Source organism: Telmatherina bonti (genome assembly GCF_933228915.1).
Source record: "Telmatherina bonti genome assembly, chromosome: 17".
NCBI lineage: Eukaryota > Metazoa > Chordata > Actinopteri > Atheriniformes > Telmatherinidae > Telmatherina > Telmatherina bonti.
The window spans coordinates 16,331,688-16,349,602 of record NC_136615.1 but is presented as its reverse complement, the minus strand read 5'-3'; the positions used below and the strand labels follow the sequence as shown (position 1 = coordinate 16,349,602).

General features: G+C 36.5%; 1 protein-coding gene across 1 annotated transcript in view; it reads right to left on the bottom strand.

Moving 5' to 3' along the window:
- dym (dymeclin) overlaps window positions 1-17,915 on the bottom strand; it is a 53,213-nt gene that overhangs the window by 27,589 nt on the left and 7,709 nt on the right. Inside the window, exons 7-14 of the mRNA XM_079256916.1 lie at window positions 16,771-16,896; window positions 15,375-15,511; window positions 7,644-7,829; window positions 7,324-7,502; window positions 5,514-5,639; window positions 5,218-5,331; window positions 5,013-5,107; window positions 881-980 (exon numbers count right to left, since the gene is read on the bottom strand). Coding sequence (XP_079113042.1) covers window positions 881-980; window positions 5,013-5,107; window positions 5,218-5,331; window positions 5,514-5,639; window positions 7,324-7,502; window positions 7,644-7,829; window positions 15,375-15,511; window positions 16,771-16,896 — 1,063 coding nt within the window. The remainder of the gene's footprint in view (window positions 1-880; window positions 981-5,012; window positions 5,108-5,217; window positions 5,332-5,513; window positions 5,640-7,323; window positions 7,503-7,643; window positions 7,830-15,374; window positions 15,512-16,770; window positions 16,897-17,915) is intronic.

The window sequence follows — 17,915 nt, the reverse complement described above, 5'->3', positions numbered from 1 at the left end:
TTTCTATAAGAACGGGATCTTTTGCACTTTCACTCCTACCCTTTAAGCTATTTCAAGGTGAGGAACTGTGCAAAGTAATTTTTCTACATCTTCCGTTCACTTTCCACCAGAGCAGCAATGGACTGAACTTTTACAATATAATCCTTAAAAACGGTCTTTAATCTCAAAAAACCACAGTTCTACTAAATTATATGATTGTTGTTTAACCAGCAAAACAAAATAAAGTGGGATTATGTTTTTGATGAACATTAGTGGGAATTCACACTGAAGGTCATTCACTACACCTCTATTTATGCCCGTTTGACCTTGATACAGTTTATAGTTGAATTTAGATTTCAGTTTTTCCCAACCAAGGCTGGCACAGATATTTTTTACAGATGTTATGGCAAATTTATTTGAACACAACGACCAAGGTATTCTCAAAAACTATTTACACATACCCACATATTGGTATTACTGGTGTTACAGAAGAATATGCCAGATACTCTCCCAACTGGAAGTAATAGATTTTACCTCAGTAACTACGAAATGCCACCACCTAAATTGAATATCCACAACAGCTTCTTCCAGCACACAATGACTTTATGAGTTCTATCCTTTTTAAATGTTGATTAAATTAGATATTCAAATAAGGAAAGCCTGAAAAAAATTGACAATAAATGGCAACTGTTTATGGATTTCTTTTAGACTATGTAAAAATTATACAGATAAATAAAAAAATAATGCAACTTGAAATGTAAAGGCATTTAACCTTACACTGAATGAACTGACACAAATTTCCGTGTCGAATTCCTCTTCCTTATCCATGTAGACATAATTTGGCAACTATTAATAAACTTGGTGCAGACTGAGAGCAAGTGTGTGTTTGTGTTTTACTCACATAGTCTGGCAAGGCTGTGTTGTCTCCCTGTCTGCCTCTGAGAGACTGTGTTGCCTGCTCCAAAACCTTGTTGTGCTTTTTGGAAAGCAAAGCAAATAAACTGCAGGGGAGACACAGAGAGAGGGAGAGGAATGAGAGCTCACGCAACAACACGAATGATAAACACTGAGGATGCCCAAAAACTAAGAACACGCATCTTTGCTGGATTGAACTTGATATTTTATTGTATTGATTCACCAAGTTTTAGTATAAATTACCCAAGAAAGAGACATAATTAAAAGACTCATTTGTATGTATATGAATAAATAAATAAATGCAAGTTGAAATATTGTTTGAAAATTGAAAATATTGTTTGAAAGAGAGCGAGAGTGCAAAGAGAGAGTGAGCGCGCCAGAGAGAGAGAAAGAGACAGAGAGTGTGAGATGGGTGAAATCTCCATAGCAATCACGATTAACACAGTGTGGCAATATGTTTGTTGCATGGCAACAATTGAACAAATTACACAATATCGAACAGTGAGTGACATTTAACTACCAAAATTATACAGGCAAACCATCTGTCCTTCCATAATCCTGCAATTCCTCCTCTTTTGAACTGCTTAATATCTTCATCACATTTCTGACAATTTTTCAGTAGATGTGGAATCCTCTAAAACCAAACGGTGTGTAAGCCATATTTTAATCAAATCCTCATTGGCTGAAAGTTAGCTGGTGGACCATAAACTAAAGAATAAAGTACAGGTAGAAAATTCAAGCAACAGCTGGACTGGACTAATTACATGATGCTTAAATTGCATCTTCAAAGAAGATGCTTTTCACTTTGACTTCAGTCTTTTCCACAGCAGAGAAAATTTAAAAAAAAAACAAAAAAAAACAAAAAAAAAAAAAAACACCACCACCAATTTAACCAATAGTAGCTTATAAATTAGATATTTTTGAGCCTGCCATCAGGTGGCAACGAAATGTCATTACATGCAAACGTGCAACTGAATTTCCAATGTAGAGGCGCTAAATGTTACTCTTTGTGCTCTGTTTGATGTTTCTGTCTGCTTGGATGGTCTAAAAGCCAAGTAGAAAAAAACAACACAGATATTTTGACATTAAATGAGCCATTAACAATGAATAATTGGACTTCATAAAAGCCTTTATTTGAAAAAGATTGTTAGTAAAACCTGTTGTGTTTCCTAATTAAGCTTTTAAGAAATAATGAATACTAATAAGTCTTAATAAAACTAATCGTGAAAAAAATTTAAGTGACGTCAAATTATGAGAAATTATGAACAATGTGTGTTCAATTTCCTCCTTTTCCTAAATTCATACGAGACGGTGCATGATGGCTGCTGATCAAACTATTGGAGCAACCTTGGGTTGTAAGAACAGAGTGGATCAGTACACTTACCATTAATGCAGTATTCACGTCACACTACACTGACTCCCATGTTTGGTTTTATCAGACACGCGAGTAGATATACGTTGCTGAAAAGAATGGTGGCTTAATTATAAACTATGTCTGACCATGTATCAGCTTCTTAATACTCCTCTTATTTGTCCAGGAAAAGTAGGTTTCTGAATGACGAACTGATTGAGAAAATAAGGGGGAACATTAATGCAATGAATGCAAAAGGATAGAGAAACTCATACAGGTATACAAGGAGAGCTCTGATCTGCCCCTTGGGGTATACATGTCCATCTGTCAGCACTGGAAACACCCATATATGTGCAAAACCCTGTACCAATCTTTATCCAGGATAATTGGCCAAGTGGAGGTATCAGAGCAGCTATGCGGAGGTCTACCTGTCATCTTGAGCTCCAATGTCAAAGGCCCTATTATCCTCAACTACTCAAAAAACCAGTTGTTCTATGTTTTCAGTTTTTTCTACATCAAATGGAAGACCACCAACCAAGGTCCACCTGGGATGTTACACACAATACACAGTTTGACTAGCTGGCCTGTCCCATCTGTCACTTATCCTCAGGCAGTGATGGACGCGGTCCAGGAAACAGGGATACAAATAATTTCATCGGCACTGACTGGAGTCTAAAGTCAGTTATAAAGCTTAAGTAATGACAGATGTTGTTCAGCTTGACATGATTAAGATGTGAAGGTCATCTGTGTGCACAAACCCAGAGGATTCTTCTATCTGGACACACACCATGAATACTTCGCTTCCAGCAGAGAAAGCGCTGGTACAACGCTTTCTCTGCTATTGTCCAAAGCAATAAGATATTTGGCAATGCAATTTTTTTTTTCTTTATGATTAAGTATTGAGTTAAAGAATTTATATACAAGTAAAATATCTGCTAAGTCACAAAGTCCACACAAAAGGAAGTTATTTTCTTTTTATAAAGACTTTCTTTTGCTAACTTGAAAGTCCAGGTCCAAATTTTTCTCCCCAAGTTGTTTATTAACACCATGATGTAACACATTTGCATCATACCTGCAAACTAATTTGCCACTAAAAATAAACACCAGACATTTTTGATCTATTGATACATGGAAAACCTGCATTGTGGCCCTCCCGGACCCCTGCACTAGACCCTCTGGATAAACCTCATGACCAACATTTTCCTTGGGCAAAGATGGGAGAAAAAAAAATTATTAGGAATTTAAAAAAGGTCAATCAATTGATTATTTGATAGACAGGAAATGAACAGTTACTATACCCTCTCAAATGAGATGTAATCTAAATACTCTCAGGCTATCAACTGCTCAGAAGCATGGGCTCTAGAAACCAACATTGAATTGATTAATCTATAAGAACAATTAGTCTGATACGGACTGGGATCATTAGTCACTAACCTGCAGTGACCTGCAGCATGCCTACAAAGTTTAAAGACTGGAATAAATGAGCTTGAATAGAGGCAACATTAAACAGAGCTGTGACGCAGAAGAAATAATGTTGTTGGACAACAAGAACGGACACAAAATAATAACGAAGATGAGTGGTCACGCTGGGGATGGTAAAATCAACCCACTGCAGCCTGGAAATAAACAGCACCAGCCACCAGTCGCTCCAAGAGTCAATTATGGAGCACAGTGCAGCACAGCCTGGCTGACATTTGGAAGAATTCCTGGCAGGAAATTCCCTTTATCTTGCAGCCAGCCAGCTAGTTTAGCCCAACCCAGCCCATCACAGTCATCATCATTATCATTATCATCAGACATGGAGTCAGTTGCTCTACATCACTACTGGACAGAAACCCTCACAGACAGTGCTCCTTTCTGACTCAAAACACCACAGTCACAGTTATGAAGAGACACACAGGCCATAAGATAAGAGTATCCTTGAATGTGCATGAATGTGCGCACGTCTTCAGGGAAGGAAGCATTCCTTCCTGTTTGCCTGGAGCTAACAAACATACATGAATGACTTGATGTCTCTTTGTGTGTATGCGAGTGTTTGTGTGAGTGTGTGTGATTTGGACCTTGTCCTCTTCTTCCGTCCCCTTATGGGCCTAACCCTTTCCCCTAATTTTCTTCACGTTACATAATGGTCTTCTCTGAGTACAGACAAAGCTTTCTCAATACATTGCTGCCTCTGTCAGGTTACCATTTTGATAAATGTTTTGGAGCAGATTCACCATAAATCATTAACAATAATGAGCACTTTAACCTTATTCTGAACTCTTTTCTTGCCAAAGAAACATCTATTCTGTGGACTCAACAGAAGCTGACAACATTGCAAGATGCCGGTATCTTTTTAAGTTGGCACCCACTGATGATTAAGAAATTTTTAAAAAAGTAATTGCAAGGCAAAACGGTAATTTTCTGTATTTCATCACAGTGAAATACATTTATATATGTCATGTTATCATTAATTATTTTAGGCAAAAATAAAATTAAAATGAAATAAATACATTAAAATAAAGAAAAAAATTGCATTGGAAAAATGTCTGAATCAAACCACTAAAGATACACTTGACCAAAGTTAACTATTATAAGGTCAAAGCATAATATAAAAACAGATTTTACTTTTTTGGCTTTTACAGAATAAATTTATAGGAATGAGATGAGTACTGGTTTATGTTGCATGAAAAATAACTGGATGCAGTAACAGCTGACTTCATACATTATATCATCCACCATTCTACTCCATTTGCTTTGTCCTTTATACGCCTGGCATGTTCCTTACCTGATGATGCGTTGGGCAGCGTACTGGTGGAGACATCGAAATTGGGCTGACATGTTGGCAAGGGCAGCCAGACAATTGGTGTGTAGGTACTTATCCTGAAAATGCAACACAAAGAATAAAACCACAACATTTATTAATTCAGAACTACATTAATCACGGCCTTGTTTATGAAGCATGAACTGTGCACTAAATGTGTCCATTGTACCCTTGTCCGTGTCATGTTAAACTGGATGGTGCGGATGACCACCAGGATGAGCAAACTACCAAGCGAGATCTCTGTCAGTGACCTCTCTGAGTACCATGTGATGTTCTTCAATACCTGGGAGAGGGAGAAAAAGAGGGAGAGACAAAGAGGGGGAGAGTGAGATATATGACACACTTCTTTCTTCTTAGTGAAAATGTCAGGAATGATTGACTACAATCTGAAATACTGCAAATAATGAATGGTTTAACTGGCATGAGCTGAGATGTGACGGGAGTAATAAAAACTTGTCTACCTACCACCTCATGGATGGAGCGGTTGAAGGCATCATCCTCTGTGAGGATGAGGAGAATAATGAGGGCCATGTAGACATGATGAGAATTCCTTTCCTCTACATGGTAAAGGATCTCAAGGATGGGCATCACCTGAGAGAAAAATAGGGAAGACTTGAGCACTGCTACTATGCTCATAAAATATTTCATTCTGATTTTGTGCAAGTTTAACTTAAGATCAAATTTGACATGACAATGCTAGACATGTGGACACATTTAAAGAATTGGGGAAGCCCTCAAATGGACACTATTTAAACAGCAAAGTAGCTGCTGGTTGATGTAAAATGCAAACTACTGGTAGCTCCATACCATTGTACAGTGGTGCTTTACTGTTAAGCAGAAAAAAGCTAACTAGACACATCAGCATCCCCCCAACTTGATAAGATGAGCCTAGATATTTTAACAGTGGGGTTTAGACCTCTTCAAATTTGACCTTTTTCATCAAACATATGCAAACTGATATTTTCCCATTCTCCAATGCCTAAATTAACTAAATATACCAGTTATTTGGATCTTGGACCTTGGCTATGCCTGCCTCAAGAGCCATATAGTATTATTGTTGATGTTCTTTCAAACACAATGCAAAATTCGGGATATTATGTCCTTGTTTTCATTGAACCTCCCAAGAGGTTGATGCTATAGCATTGAAAGTTGTACCAAATGAAAGCTAATAAAATGTTCTTGCATATGGTTGGTAACACATTAACACCTGTGTAAATTTGAACTAATTTTAATGCAAAAGCACTGTCAAACATTCAGATTTTTTTAAGCTATGGATGACATCATATGACACATAACTTTATCTCAAAATTGTTACTTTTAATGCACATACATCCCATCTTATCACTAATTATGTTTTATCTCTTTATTTCAGATTGTCAGTTAAGAATCCAGCGAAAATTTACACAGGTGTTAATGTGTTACCAACCATATGCAAGAACATTTTATTAGCTTTCGTTTGGTACAACTTTCAATGCTATAGCATCAACCTCTGGGAAGCTACAATGAAAACAAGGACATGACAACCCTGAATTTTGCATTGTTTTTGAAAAACGTCAACAATAATACGATATGGCTCTTGAGGCAGGCATAACTAAGGTCCAAGATCAGAATAACTGGTGTATTTAGTCAATTTAGACCTTGGAAAATGGGAAAAATATCCGTTTGCATATGTTTGATGAAAAAGTTCAAATTTGAAGAGGTCTAGTGGGGTTGTATAGAAGCTATTAAAAGTGGCTGGCGTAAACAGTATAAAGGTGAGACTTTGACAGAGTGAGCTAGTTATGAAAGACAATTTAGGGAGTTGCCTTTAAGTCCGCAAATTGTAATAAAGATCTTTTGGTTGGTTTTGTTGGTGTTCCCACTTCCCGATCTCATCAAATAAGACCAAGCGATGTGAAAGAGCCTCACTTGTAAATCTACAATCCACATATGTGCCTCTACAGATTGATTTTCATTCACCAAATGCCTTCACACATCCATTCTGCTATAAAGGAAAAACTGGCACTGCCTCACATGGACAGAAAAGCACCAGCTGCTACTGCATACATCTTTGTCTGTTTACTGAACCGTGGCTTTGGTCTAAGATCATACGATTTCATGGCCATACCTGTGTGTATCTGTGGAAGGACTGCATAATGTGTTTCATTAAACATTGCCCAGTCACACTGAGACTGATTTTTACACAGTGTTATTTAGGTTCTTTTGTGCTTCCAACTTGCTGAAAATGTCAGACTGCGACAAGAATAATGAAATCCAAGTCACTTTTTTCACCCACCAGATTGTCCATGTCGGTTCGCGACAGCATGTAAGTCCTCATGTTGGCGTTCTGGTGAAGCAGGGTGTATAGTAGTAGAGTGGCTTGGTCGGAACGTTGCTGCTCACACAGAGCTGTGTACAGGCTGTTGAAATTGATCTGGAAAGTGTGAGGTTGCTCTGCAGGCGGTGAAGACGTGTCTACACGAAGAAAGGTAAATGTTGTCGAGATTATTATAAATAATACTTCTCTCCGACATTTGGAACTTATTAAAGATAAGGCTAACTGTCTGATGTCAAATCATTCAGTAGAATATCATGAGCTATATATAAATGTATCACCTTGCGTATTTCTGAAACATGTAATAGCTTGGCGGTATGGGTTGGGCCAGTCAGGCCCATCTGTCAGATTGGCTAGAACCAGCAGTAACAGAAGGCTCTGATTGGATAATGGCAAGGGGTTGTGCTCCTGGTCTGTCCCAGCTCTGCCGCCAACTCCCCCCAATGTGAAGACACTCCACAGACCACCTACGAGGAGTGATACAAAGATAAAAATACATTTTAAAAAAACCACAGACTTTATATATTCTTTCCATTCCTTTCTTTTAAATTCAAATGATATAATCTTATTTAAACTTGCACATGCGTCAAAACAAAACTATATTAACAGCCTCATTATATAGCTCTTATTTAATTAAACTAAATGATCAGCACACTTCTATAAGGTTCATATAGCTGTGTAATTATTTTTTATGAAATGGTAACTGGTCCATTTAAAAACCAATGTAGTACAATTCTTAAAAAATGACTCAAAACAGCCTGTAATATTTTATTATGAGAAATTATTGGCACATTTCCATAAATGTCCTTGTATATTTAAAATGAAGAAAGTTTGAACATACATGAACTCAAGGTTGTTGAAATTATTAGCTAAAATTGTGATTAGGTAATGACCTTCATTGATCAACTGTAAATGATAAACTCAAAGTGATGTATTATAAGAAATGGCATGCAGCTGAAGATATCAGAGAAAATACTGGAGCACAGGAAGGACCACTTCCAGTGATCAAGATAATTTGCCTGCAAATTTCAGTTGGTTATGAGGCACAAGCCCAAACAAATGAATGAATAAATAAATTAAAATTTCTATTAAAAAAAAAAAAAAAGAAAAAAAAAAAAGAAAGACAACAGTAAGTTTATGATGCAGTAAAGTGAGCTGAGAACAGACCTCATCCATGTTGAGGCGAGCTACTGATCTAGCTACTGATAAGGAGGCGCTGGTAACTGAGAAGCAGGCAGCAGGAAATGCGATGCCGACTTTTCGTTGACCCAAGGATTAAACTCCGCCATCTAACACGGACATCATCGCCTTGGCTCACCGCTTGCACATCAACAGGACTGAGGTCAAGTCTGGTGCAGCTGCTATCTCTACGCTCAAACTGACCTCCCTAAAACTTGGAGAGCTCTGTTTTTCTTTAATAATAAATGCATTGAAATGGGCTTGATCAAGCTAACATACAGAGTTAGAAATTTAATTCTGTCATTCCCTGAAATTCTCCAAGGCATCTGTCAGAAAATTTTGTTTGTTTTTTTTATGTTTAACTGCTGGAAAAATCTGAAATATTACACTTCATTTTACTACTTGAGGTAAAATTTAGAAACGGCCATTTCACAATGGAGACTAACTATGGCTGAATTACTGTGTGACGGTGGCTAGCCTTGATGTGCTAATGACCTGCAAAGTCCATATTGTTGTGAAATGTTGGGTAAATGTTCGAGCAATCACATAGATCAAATACATTGTCAGCTTCTTATCCGCTCATCATCTTCTCCCTTACTATAGCACACCCATCACTGGCCAAATCAGTTGCTAAATCAGGCATGGACATAGAAGTCTCTGTCCTATATATGCCTAAGAGGTCCAAATTTAGCTCCTTTTGCTTTATCGTGACAACAGAAAAAAACTACAGGGATCAACATTATATACCAAATACAGCTCGCTTAACAGACCTTTTAAAGTAGGATCAACTATGAGTTTATGTAAGTTCAACCATTTTATACCAAACTTGCTCACAGATAGCTTCTTGTATACACATTCAACAGTTATGGAGCAGCCTATCCATTCATCTGTAGTCATGTTTCTTCCCACCTGACAAACGTCAGTTGAATATTTACTTTAATATTTGGCTCTATTTTTTGTCTCTGCTATTGCCTGAGGGCAATCTGTGACTAGAGCTACTAAATGTTCTGCTTTACTCAGTACTTGGCTATGAAGTGTGTATGCTTTTTGGCAGAGAGAGATGTGTGCAGTCAGTTTTTAGAGATTTTTTTTTCTTTATAAATGTTTTATATTTTTTTGCAGGAAACAGCTCCCAGCTGGAGTTGAAAACGATGCTGTGAGAGCAGCGAGCGTGAACCAAAACACTGAAGTTGCAAGCCAAAGAGCTAAATGATGAACTAAAAAACACTATGAAGCTACATTCAAACTAAGGAAGGTGTTAACAGTGACTTGTCACTACCATTGACAATGCAATAGAAATCTCACTATCAGCTACTTGTGCATCTTCTTAGTCCTCTCAGCATTTGGTCTTAAGCAGAGAGAAAACCTAAAGACTGGATGGAAAACTGCAGATCTCCATTTCAACAATGTAAGCAGAATTGAATAAAAATGAGCAGTTAGGTTGTATAAGTCAACCCTTTCATAGAAAGCTTCAAGGTACGGACAAAATTGACAGCTCTTCAACTTAACAACGGATTTACAATTCACTAGAAATTAACTGCAAATGAGTATGCGTTCTCAGACTGATGTAATCACAGCCGATGCAAGCACAATAGAGTCACACACAATGCTTTGCAGCACCTGAAATTTGAAACAACATAGACGGCGCCACAGAACAAAGAGAAACAAGAACCACAAGCCAAATTGAGTGGGCAAGTTTTTTTTTTTTTGTTTTTTTTTGTTGGGGGATGAGAGAATTTCTTACAGAGCAACTGAAGCGCTGGTGCTTTCAGGCATCACGAGAAGCGAGAGAAAAATGAACACCAAGGCACACAGATGACAGTCTCTGGCTCCTGCACGTCTAGCCACACAAGATGTAGGCTCAAGCTTTTAGTCAGAGGTAGTGCAAGTGTGATGTTTGTAGGTGCACAACGGTCAAACTACTCAGTTAGAAGAAAAGCCAAGCAGATCTGTCGCCATCTAGAGGTGAAGGATGGGCCTTCACTTAAATGTATCAAAAAGGCTTAAGAAAAGATTTGAAAGATCAGTTTTGACACTGAAGGGATGATGGGCTTTGTGCAGACAAGCATCCCACCAAATAAAAAAAAAAAAAAAAAAATGAAAGTGATGATAAAACATCAGGTAGTATCCAACTATCTTATCTTGAGTAAAAAAAAAAAAAACAATAATAAGATAAGAATTTGAAAGTTTTGAGGATAAAGCAAAAATCTTCAACAAGTATGCATGGTATAAAAAAAGATTTTAAACACCTTATCTCATTGCTTATTCTGTTTATGATTTTTTTTTATTTTATTTTAATTCACTCAGACAGTGAAGACCTAAACCAGCAAATGAGTGTGTATACTGTTGCACGAAGAGCCTCCCCTCCAGCAACTAGTGAACTGACTGTTAACTTTCAACAAGAAGTGGCTGAAAGCAGCTTATGCTCAAGTTTCTGCAAGGCCAGTTTTGGTGGAGAATCTGGAAAATAAGATGGATGTTTGGACTAAAGTAATGCATCAGCAGAGTGAGAATAAGCGTTTACACAACTCAAAGCAGACGATATCAGCCGTTGAAGCAGACCAAACAGTGGCAGTGTGGATGTACCCATAAGACTGTTACTGTCAATTGTATGCAGGCGTGGAGAGGTGAAGAAGTTACTGTTCAAACATAATACTAATATTGAGTTTCCACTGTCGAGCATGGCCGTCAGCAGAAGTGAACTATGTGTCTGTGCTCCTTAACTCATTGGCTGCCAGTGTTTGGAGCACTGGCTCAACTTTCAGGCCCACGGAAAGTTGTAGATGTGGAGGGCTGATTTTGATTCTGGGTGTGCGCGTCGGGGCGTCTTTGGAATGCAAACTCAGAGTGTATTTACAATGCATTAGGTGCATTCTGGGTGCGCGCTCATAGGGCACATTTTCGGGATGTTTTGACAAGTTTACCTGGCCAAATCTGCATTTCTGTATAGAGAAAACGCAAAATAGGTCAAAAGACATCTTTGGCAGCCAATGACTTAATTATATAATTGCATTACATGCCTGAATTTTTACCACTACAAATAAGCGAGGAGTGTATTATTTAGTTTGTTAAAAAAAAAAAACCCCACTGAATTCACTAAATAAAATTAAAGGTGTTGCCTACTATCCGTAGTTACAAAGATACAGCAATACTGGCATCCTGACACAACTCTGTTGTTCATACCTGAGAATCATGCAGTTTTTATAGTCCCAGACTAAGACTGAGAGAAGGGGACCAGTGGCCAGACCTAAACAACCACAACCACAACCCACCCTCTTTGCAACAGTGGGACCAAAGATAAAATATACATAAATATAGATATTTATCCTTAGGCTTCTTAAAAATGTGAATTTAAAACACGGTTTTATTTAAATGCAGATAATCTTAACTAGTAAGTTTATTCTATTGTTTACTTGATCTGTCCATAAGTTGTTGTTGTTGTTGTTTCCCTTCTGGCTTGTCTCTCTGAAAGGGTCGCCATGGCAAATCAACACATGGTTGAATTGGACAAGACAAGCGGCTCTACTACCAGAACCACTGCCACTCCTTTAATCTGTTTTTAAGTACTGCAAAGAAAAGCACACACTTATCTTAATAGGTAAACTTACTAGTGGCTTTTTTGTGTTTTTTTTTTTTTTTGCACTACACTTAGTAACCAATTTGAAAAGACTATATTTGCACAAGCTCATTGATCTTTAAAACATTCCATTCACTTTGCAATGCAAATGTTTTTTCTTAGTTATCATTAAATGTTTCAATTTTATTGTTTGAAGTTGCCATTTATTTGGTAACAAAAAATGGTATAAATTCTCCAACATCATCCATAGTGACTTTACAAAGTTTGAAAATTTAGTATAAGGGCCCAAGTTTCCACTAAATCTACATCTACTAGATGGCATCCATTTCCCAAAAGACTCACCTCTTATCAAATTCATGTGTTATTGTGTATATTAGGTTAATGTTGAGCAGTTTCCAATCAAAGAAACAGGTAAAGAGCTCCCTTTAAAAGAGATTGCATCTCTGCATAACGGTGAAGTTGAAAAGACTTACAGTGACGAACATACACTGTATGTCACAGTGCAGAGAGGTGAATGGCTGGTGAATAGAAACAGACAATGTCCCAATTCTTCACTTGCATAACAGTAAATGAAACAGAATGTCAGGGCTTTAAGCCAACGCTTAGGCCAAACATGCAGATAAACACACACACACACACACACACACACAACACTCATGCAAATATTCCAGACTTGCGATGGTAATCCAAAAAAACACGTGGTGAGACATGCTGGAGAGATGATAAACAAACATACTCTTCTGAATGACACATTACAGGGAAATATTCTCAAAGCGTTTTTATCCAAATCCAATCTATAGGCCTTCTCACGTAGACATATACAACAAATCAGCACAGTCTCTGAATCATTTTTTAATGTTATAATCATAATAAAAAGCAGCTACAAAATCTATTTAACTTCCAAGTATAGCAGCTCCCTGTATGAATGGAAAATATGTAATAGTAAATGTGTTGTAACAATCAGGCAAAACAGATGCAAGAATACTTGACAACTTGTCTATGTTCGCTAGTTTTGTAGTTTTAATAATTTTAGTGAACTAGCTTTTGAATCCAGACTAAAATGAAAATTGAAATTCTATAGGATGTTATATATATATATATATATATATATATATATATATATATATATATATATATACATACATACACACACACACACACACACACACACACACACACACACACACACACACACACACACACACACACACACACACATATAAAAGCACTTTTTGCAACAAAGTAAGGATACCAGTGCTTCAAGTTCTGCAGATGCTTACTTAGCTTCAGACATCACAATGTTTGACAGCAGGACAAGTGACATCATGTGAAGCCTTCAGACTTTAAAACAGCGACGGAAATTATTATTGATGCTCATTTTGGCAATTCTCAAAGATTTCATTTGAAGATTTGTTATTAAAGTTATTCTTAGCATTTTAGGTCACGATCGACTTCAGAGTTATGTAATATAATGTTTTATCCTCCTTTAGTTTCCTGGTTTTCATTTTTGTACATTTCTAAAAACATTTACAAAAAAATCAAGTGCACCATTGAACTGATGTCAATACATCACTGAGCACAAAATATGTTTAACTGTTCTTTAAGTAACATGATTATTATTTTAGCAGAGACTGGTTTGAAAGTCTGGACTTCAGTAAGTCACAGGGTAGAAAATGCAGGGACAGGTGAAGACAGAGTTTTGAGGTATTCGTTCCGATGTTGTATAAAATTTAACCAGACACTGAGTTAATAATCTTTACAAAGCTGGGTAGAATGAAGGAGACAAGTGAGAGATTTATACTCATCACTGAGTTTCCACAAAGCAATCACTGATTTTTCTGTGAGAGCTCCCAATAGACATCATGTGGGGAACACTAACGTTTATAGGAAGTTTTGCACGAAACATTTTTGTGACTGGTGTGACTATTTCTCTGTGTAGTAGATGCAACAACAACTTCTGATTCTGAGTAAAATGTATCAATATTTAATGGAAAGTGGGTTGCCTTCATACTTTGTTATACTTTACAATCTTTTATTACAAGAAAAATTTTTATGCCCCCCCAAATCCTAGCCAGACATCTGCTGCAAAGCTAAAAGAAGATTAAAATTAGTACTAGTATGAAATAGCAGTTTCATTGTACCTTCTGGCAATCCTATGTTTCTGTATACACTGGGGATGCAGACAGAGAAAGAAAACAAGTGTTGATTCCGAGCTTTGAGTATAAGAGAGCTTGTGTCTTTGTTGGTCTGTGTGTGAGTATAAGGGAGGCGGCTGCAGACAGACAGGCTCTAGGGGATTACAGAACAGGACAGGGTATCATAACTCATCAAGCCGATCACTGGCCGCAGACAGACAGGCTGGGTTGAATGGTGATTGCTCACTGATAGGAATCTGCCTCCAACAACCAACAAAGAGCATTTATTCATGGGGGAAACCCGGCCCTATTCTCACATTCAAATAAACATGCATTCAATGCACACAAACACACACAAAGAGTGCACTTTACCAATCTAATACCCAGAACAAGCTCTGTTCATTTCTGACTCATCAATGTCGTTCACACCGTCATGGCCGTTAGCTTCGCTCAGATTTTCAGTTCAAAGAATAATCCGATTTCTTTCACTCTTTGGCTACAGTCAGAAAAGGACGAATGTTTACAATGTAGCTCTTATTCTATGGTATGTTGACTTTTAAAGTCATGTACCCAAAGATTGTATTTTAATCATGGGAGCAATTTCCTTTTGATAAAATGGACGTGGTATATCTTCTTGGAAAATATTTCATACTTTGTGTGGGTCCAGAGAATTTTTTAAAATAACCTATGTTGGGAAAAAACTAAGCAAAACATTGCTCCCCAACTGAAATCACATAGGATTGCTCATGGCTTATAAGCAGACACTACTGTGTTGGAAAGGTTTTAGACAAACTGAAATCAATTGGAAGGAAACAACCTCCAAAATCTCCACTGCAGATGTAGATTGTAATAAGAAATTGATCAGTTTTGGATAATTATGGACTTAAGTAACTTGTAAAATGTTTGTTCTTTTACAGCAGCTTTAAAACAAACAAAAACAAACAAGATTCCAAAATAAAAATGTAACTTATGCTCTTGTATCACTGGGAAGAAATATTCTAATAGATAAATAGCTGCTAAAACTATGTGCTGGGTTGCACAAAATATGGATTTTACTTTTGCTTTATGGTTATGTCTTCGTTTTGTTGTTTTCTGTTGTGTGTGGGTGTGTTTGCCCGTACTTGCCACCCCAGATGCCAAGCCATAAAGCAGGCCGCCTTCAGCTTTTGGCTCAAAAATGTGGGTTGCAGGAGGACACTTCTCCTGCCGGATAAAGTTGTAGAGCAGTGTCTTCACAAGTCGACTGGTTAAACACAAACTGGAGAAACAAGAAACGGGTGAAAAAAAAAAAATAATAATAATAATAGTAAGGTATTTGATCAAAACATGTCTATAAATGATGCAAACCTTTGAAATTACTATATTGTTATGAAAATTTACTTCAATAGGTGCGAGGAAATTCTGATTGGATTTCACTTTATTACATATTTTAACCAACATAATAAAAAGGTATAGAGCTCCATGTATATGAGCACCAGACCTACAACTGTGGTCCATGATAATTCAGGCTATGTTGTGGCTAGTGGCATAATTTTTTGGGGGTTTTTTTCAGCAAGAATTCTTCTTTTTACACATTTTTTTTTTTAAAAATCCAAGCTTTATCTTTTATACACTGCTGCTGAATTTGGTGACCTCTGGTGACCTTCGTGCCCAAAAGTGTCTATGCACAAAAACTGCAAGCTGGTGATATTATGTCAAAGAAAAGCAAACAGATAGATTAGATTCCATTTGGATTTATTATGTTTATTATGTGTCAGAAACTCCCACTGGGGATCCTCACGGCAAGAATGTAAATGCACACAAAACTTCCTACATCTGTTTCTTTTTTTTCTATATTTTTGTGAATCACTTGAACACCGTCAGAGCTGTTCAAAACTATCAAACATCGTTTTATGACTTTCAACACTTTAAATATTAGTTTAATTATTTGAGTCAATGAAATAAAAGGTTGTGATACGAGTCGTGGATATGTCAAAGATTTGCAAAACAATTGGTTTAAACTCATTATTTCTTAATTGTTATTTTTGAGCAAGATGGTAGTTTTTTTTTTTTAATGATTTATTATTAAAAAAAAAAAAAAAAAAAAAAAAAAATTGCTTCATGACAACTTTTGTGCATGGACACTTTCAGCCACAGAAGTAACCAGAAGATACCAAGTTTGAGGATGGCACAAGGTTTAAGTTTATAAGTTTTTTTTTCTTGCAAACATCTTTATTTGCTTCCTCTGGCAATCACAGACTACAAGATAAGAGTGGTAACAAAGTATCTCTTGTCCTTTTAGTATAATCTGAACAGAGCATGAGGTCTCTGTTGGGAACATGACAAGATTGTCTGAAAGAACATGGCGTTACAATAGACTTGGAGAAGATCCAAAAATATCTGGCACCATGTCCAAAAAAGGCCTCAAGTAAATTATGGACAGCTCACTTTAAATCTTCATCCTAAAACTCAGTTTCATCACCTAGATTAGACTTAATAGCAATTATTAGTTCAATCTAAATGTGCATGTTTCCTCACCATCGTCCCTTCATGATGTGCTGATAGATCAATCCATCTCGCAGAATGTCTTTGTGGAAGAGCTGATAGGAGAAGAACACCAGCAATGTGGTCACCGCTTCAAACAGGATGCTGTAAGTGATGTCCCTGCAGGAAGAGATTGTAACATGAAGGAGATCATATTTACATTAGACAATGTTAAAGCTGAGAGGGCTCACAGATAATATAATTTGCTAAATCTAACCTGTATTATTTTGTGTACAAAACAAAGGTGAAGCAATTCCCCCACAGAAAGAGACCTAAAAGTTTATTAATAGTAACTGAATACTGCACATTTGTTTCCAGGCATAAATGGCCATATGCTCACACAAACACATTTAACTGAAAGTTAGAAAAGAGATATAGTTCCTGATTAGCTAAATCAAAAATACATAAGAGAAGTAATTATGAGCTAAATCAGTCTGAGTGGAGTTTATCTGTCTCTAAACACAAACAATATGAGCATATTAGTTTCACCAAAGTGCTTCCCGTTCTGTTGTTTCACATCAAAATATGTGGGGAAAAAAGACATGTAGCTCAAATGTAAAACATTTGAAGACATAATATAAAACATGTTATCACAGCCTACCAGTTATTTATTATTTGTTCATTTTTTGCTTAACAGAAATTATGCAAAAAAAGTTCCAAGTATAACAAAACAAGAAAACAGCTAACTTAATATAAAACACACAGCCCCAAAAGCAAACTGAGGACTCAAAGTTAAGTGTTCTGGCATTTCTATTCACTGATTTAAAAAAGGGAATCATTTAAAAAAAAAAAAAAGTTGAAATTAAACCAAAAAACAAAAATTATTTTAATGATTACAAAGTTCAGTAACTATTGAATTGAAGCATAAAATATACCTGATGAAAAATATACCTAAATTTTAAAAAATTATTTAATAAATGTAAAAAAAATAAATAAATTTTTAAAAAAAATGTATCTGATAAAAAAATATGATAAGATGCAGTTTTTTGTTTTTTTATTTTTATTGACCACTTCAAACTGAAAAGATTTGTTTAAATGTGTTGAAACAACACAATGAAGGTTTTGACCAACATCCTCACAAACGTTTTCCTGGGACTGTCTTACTTTTTGCTTAAGCAACTGATTCTTGTTCTACATGT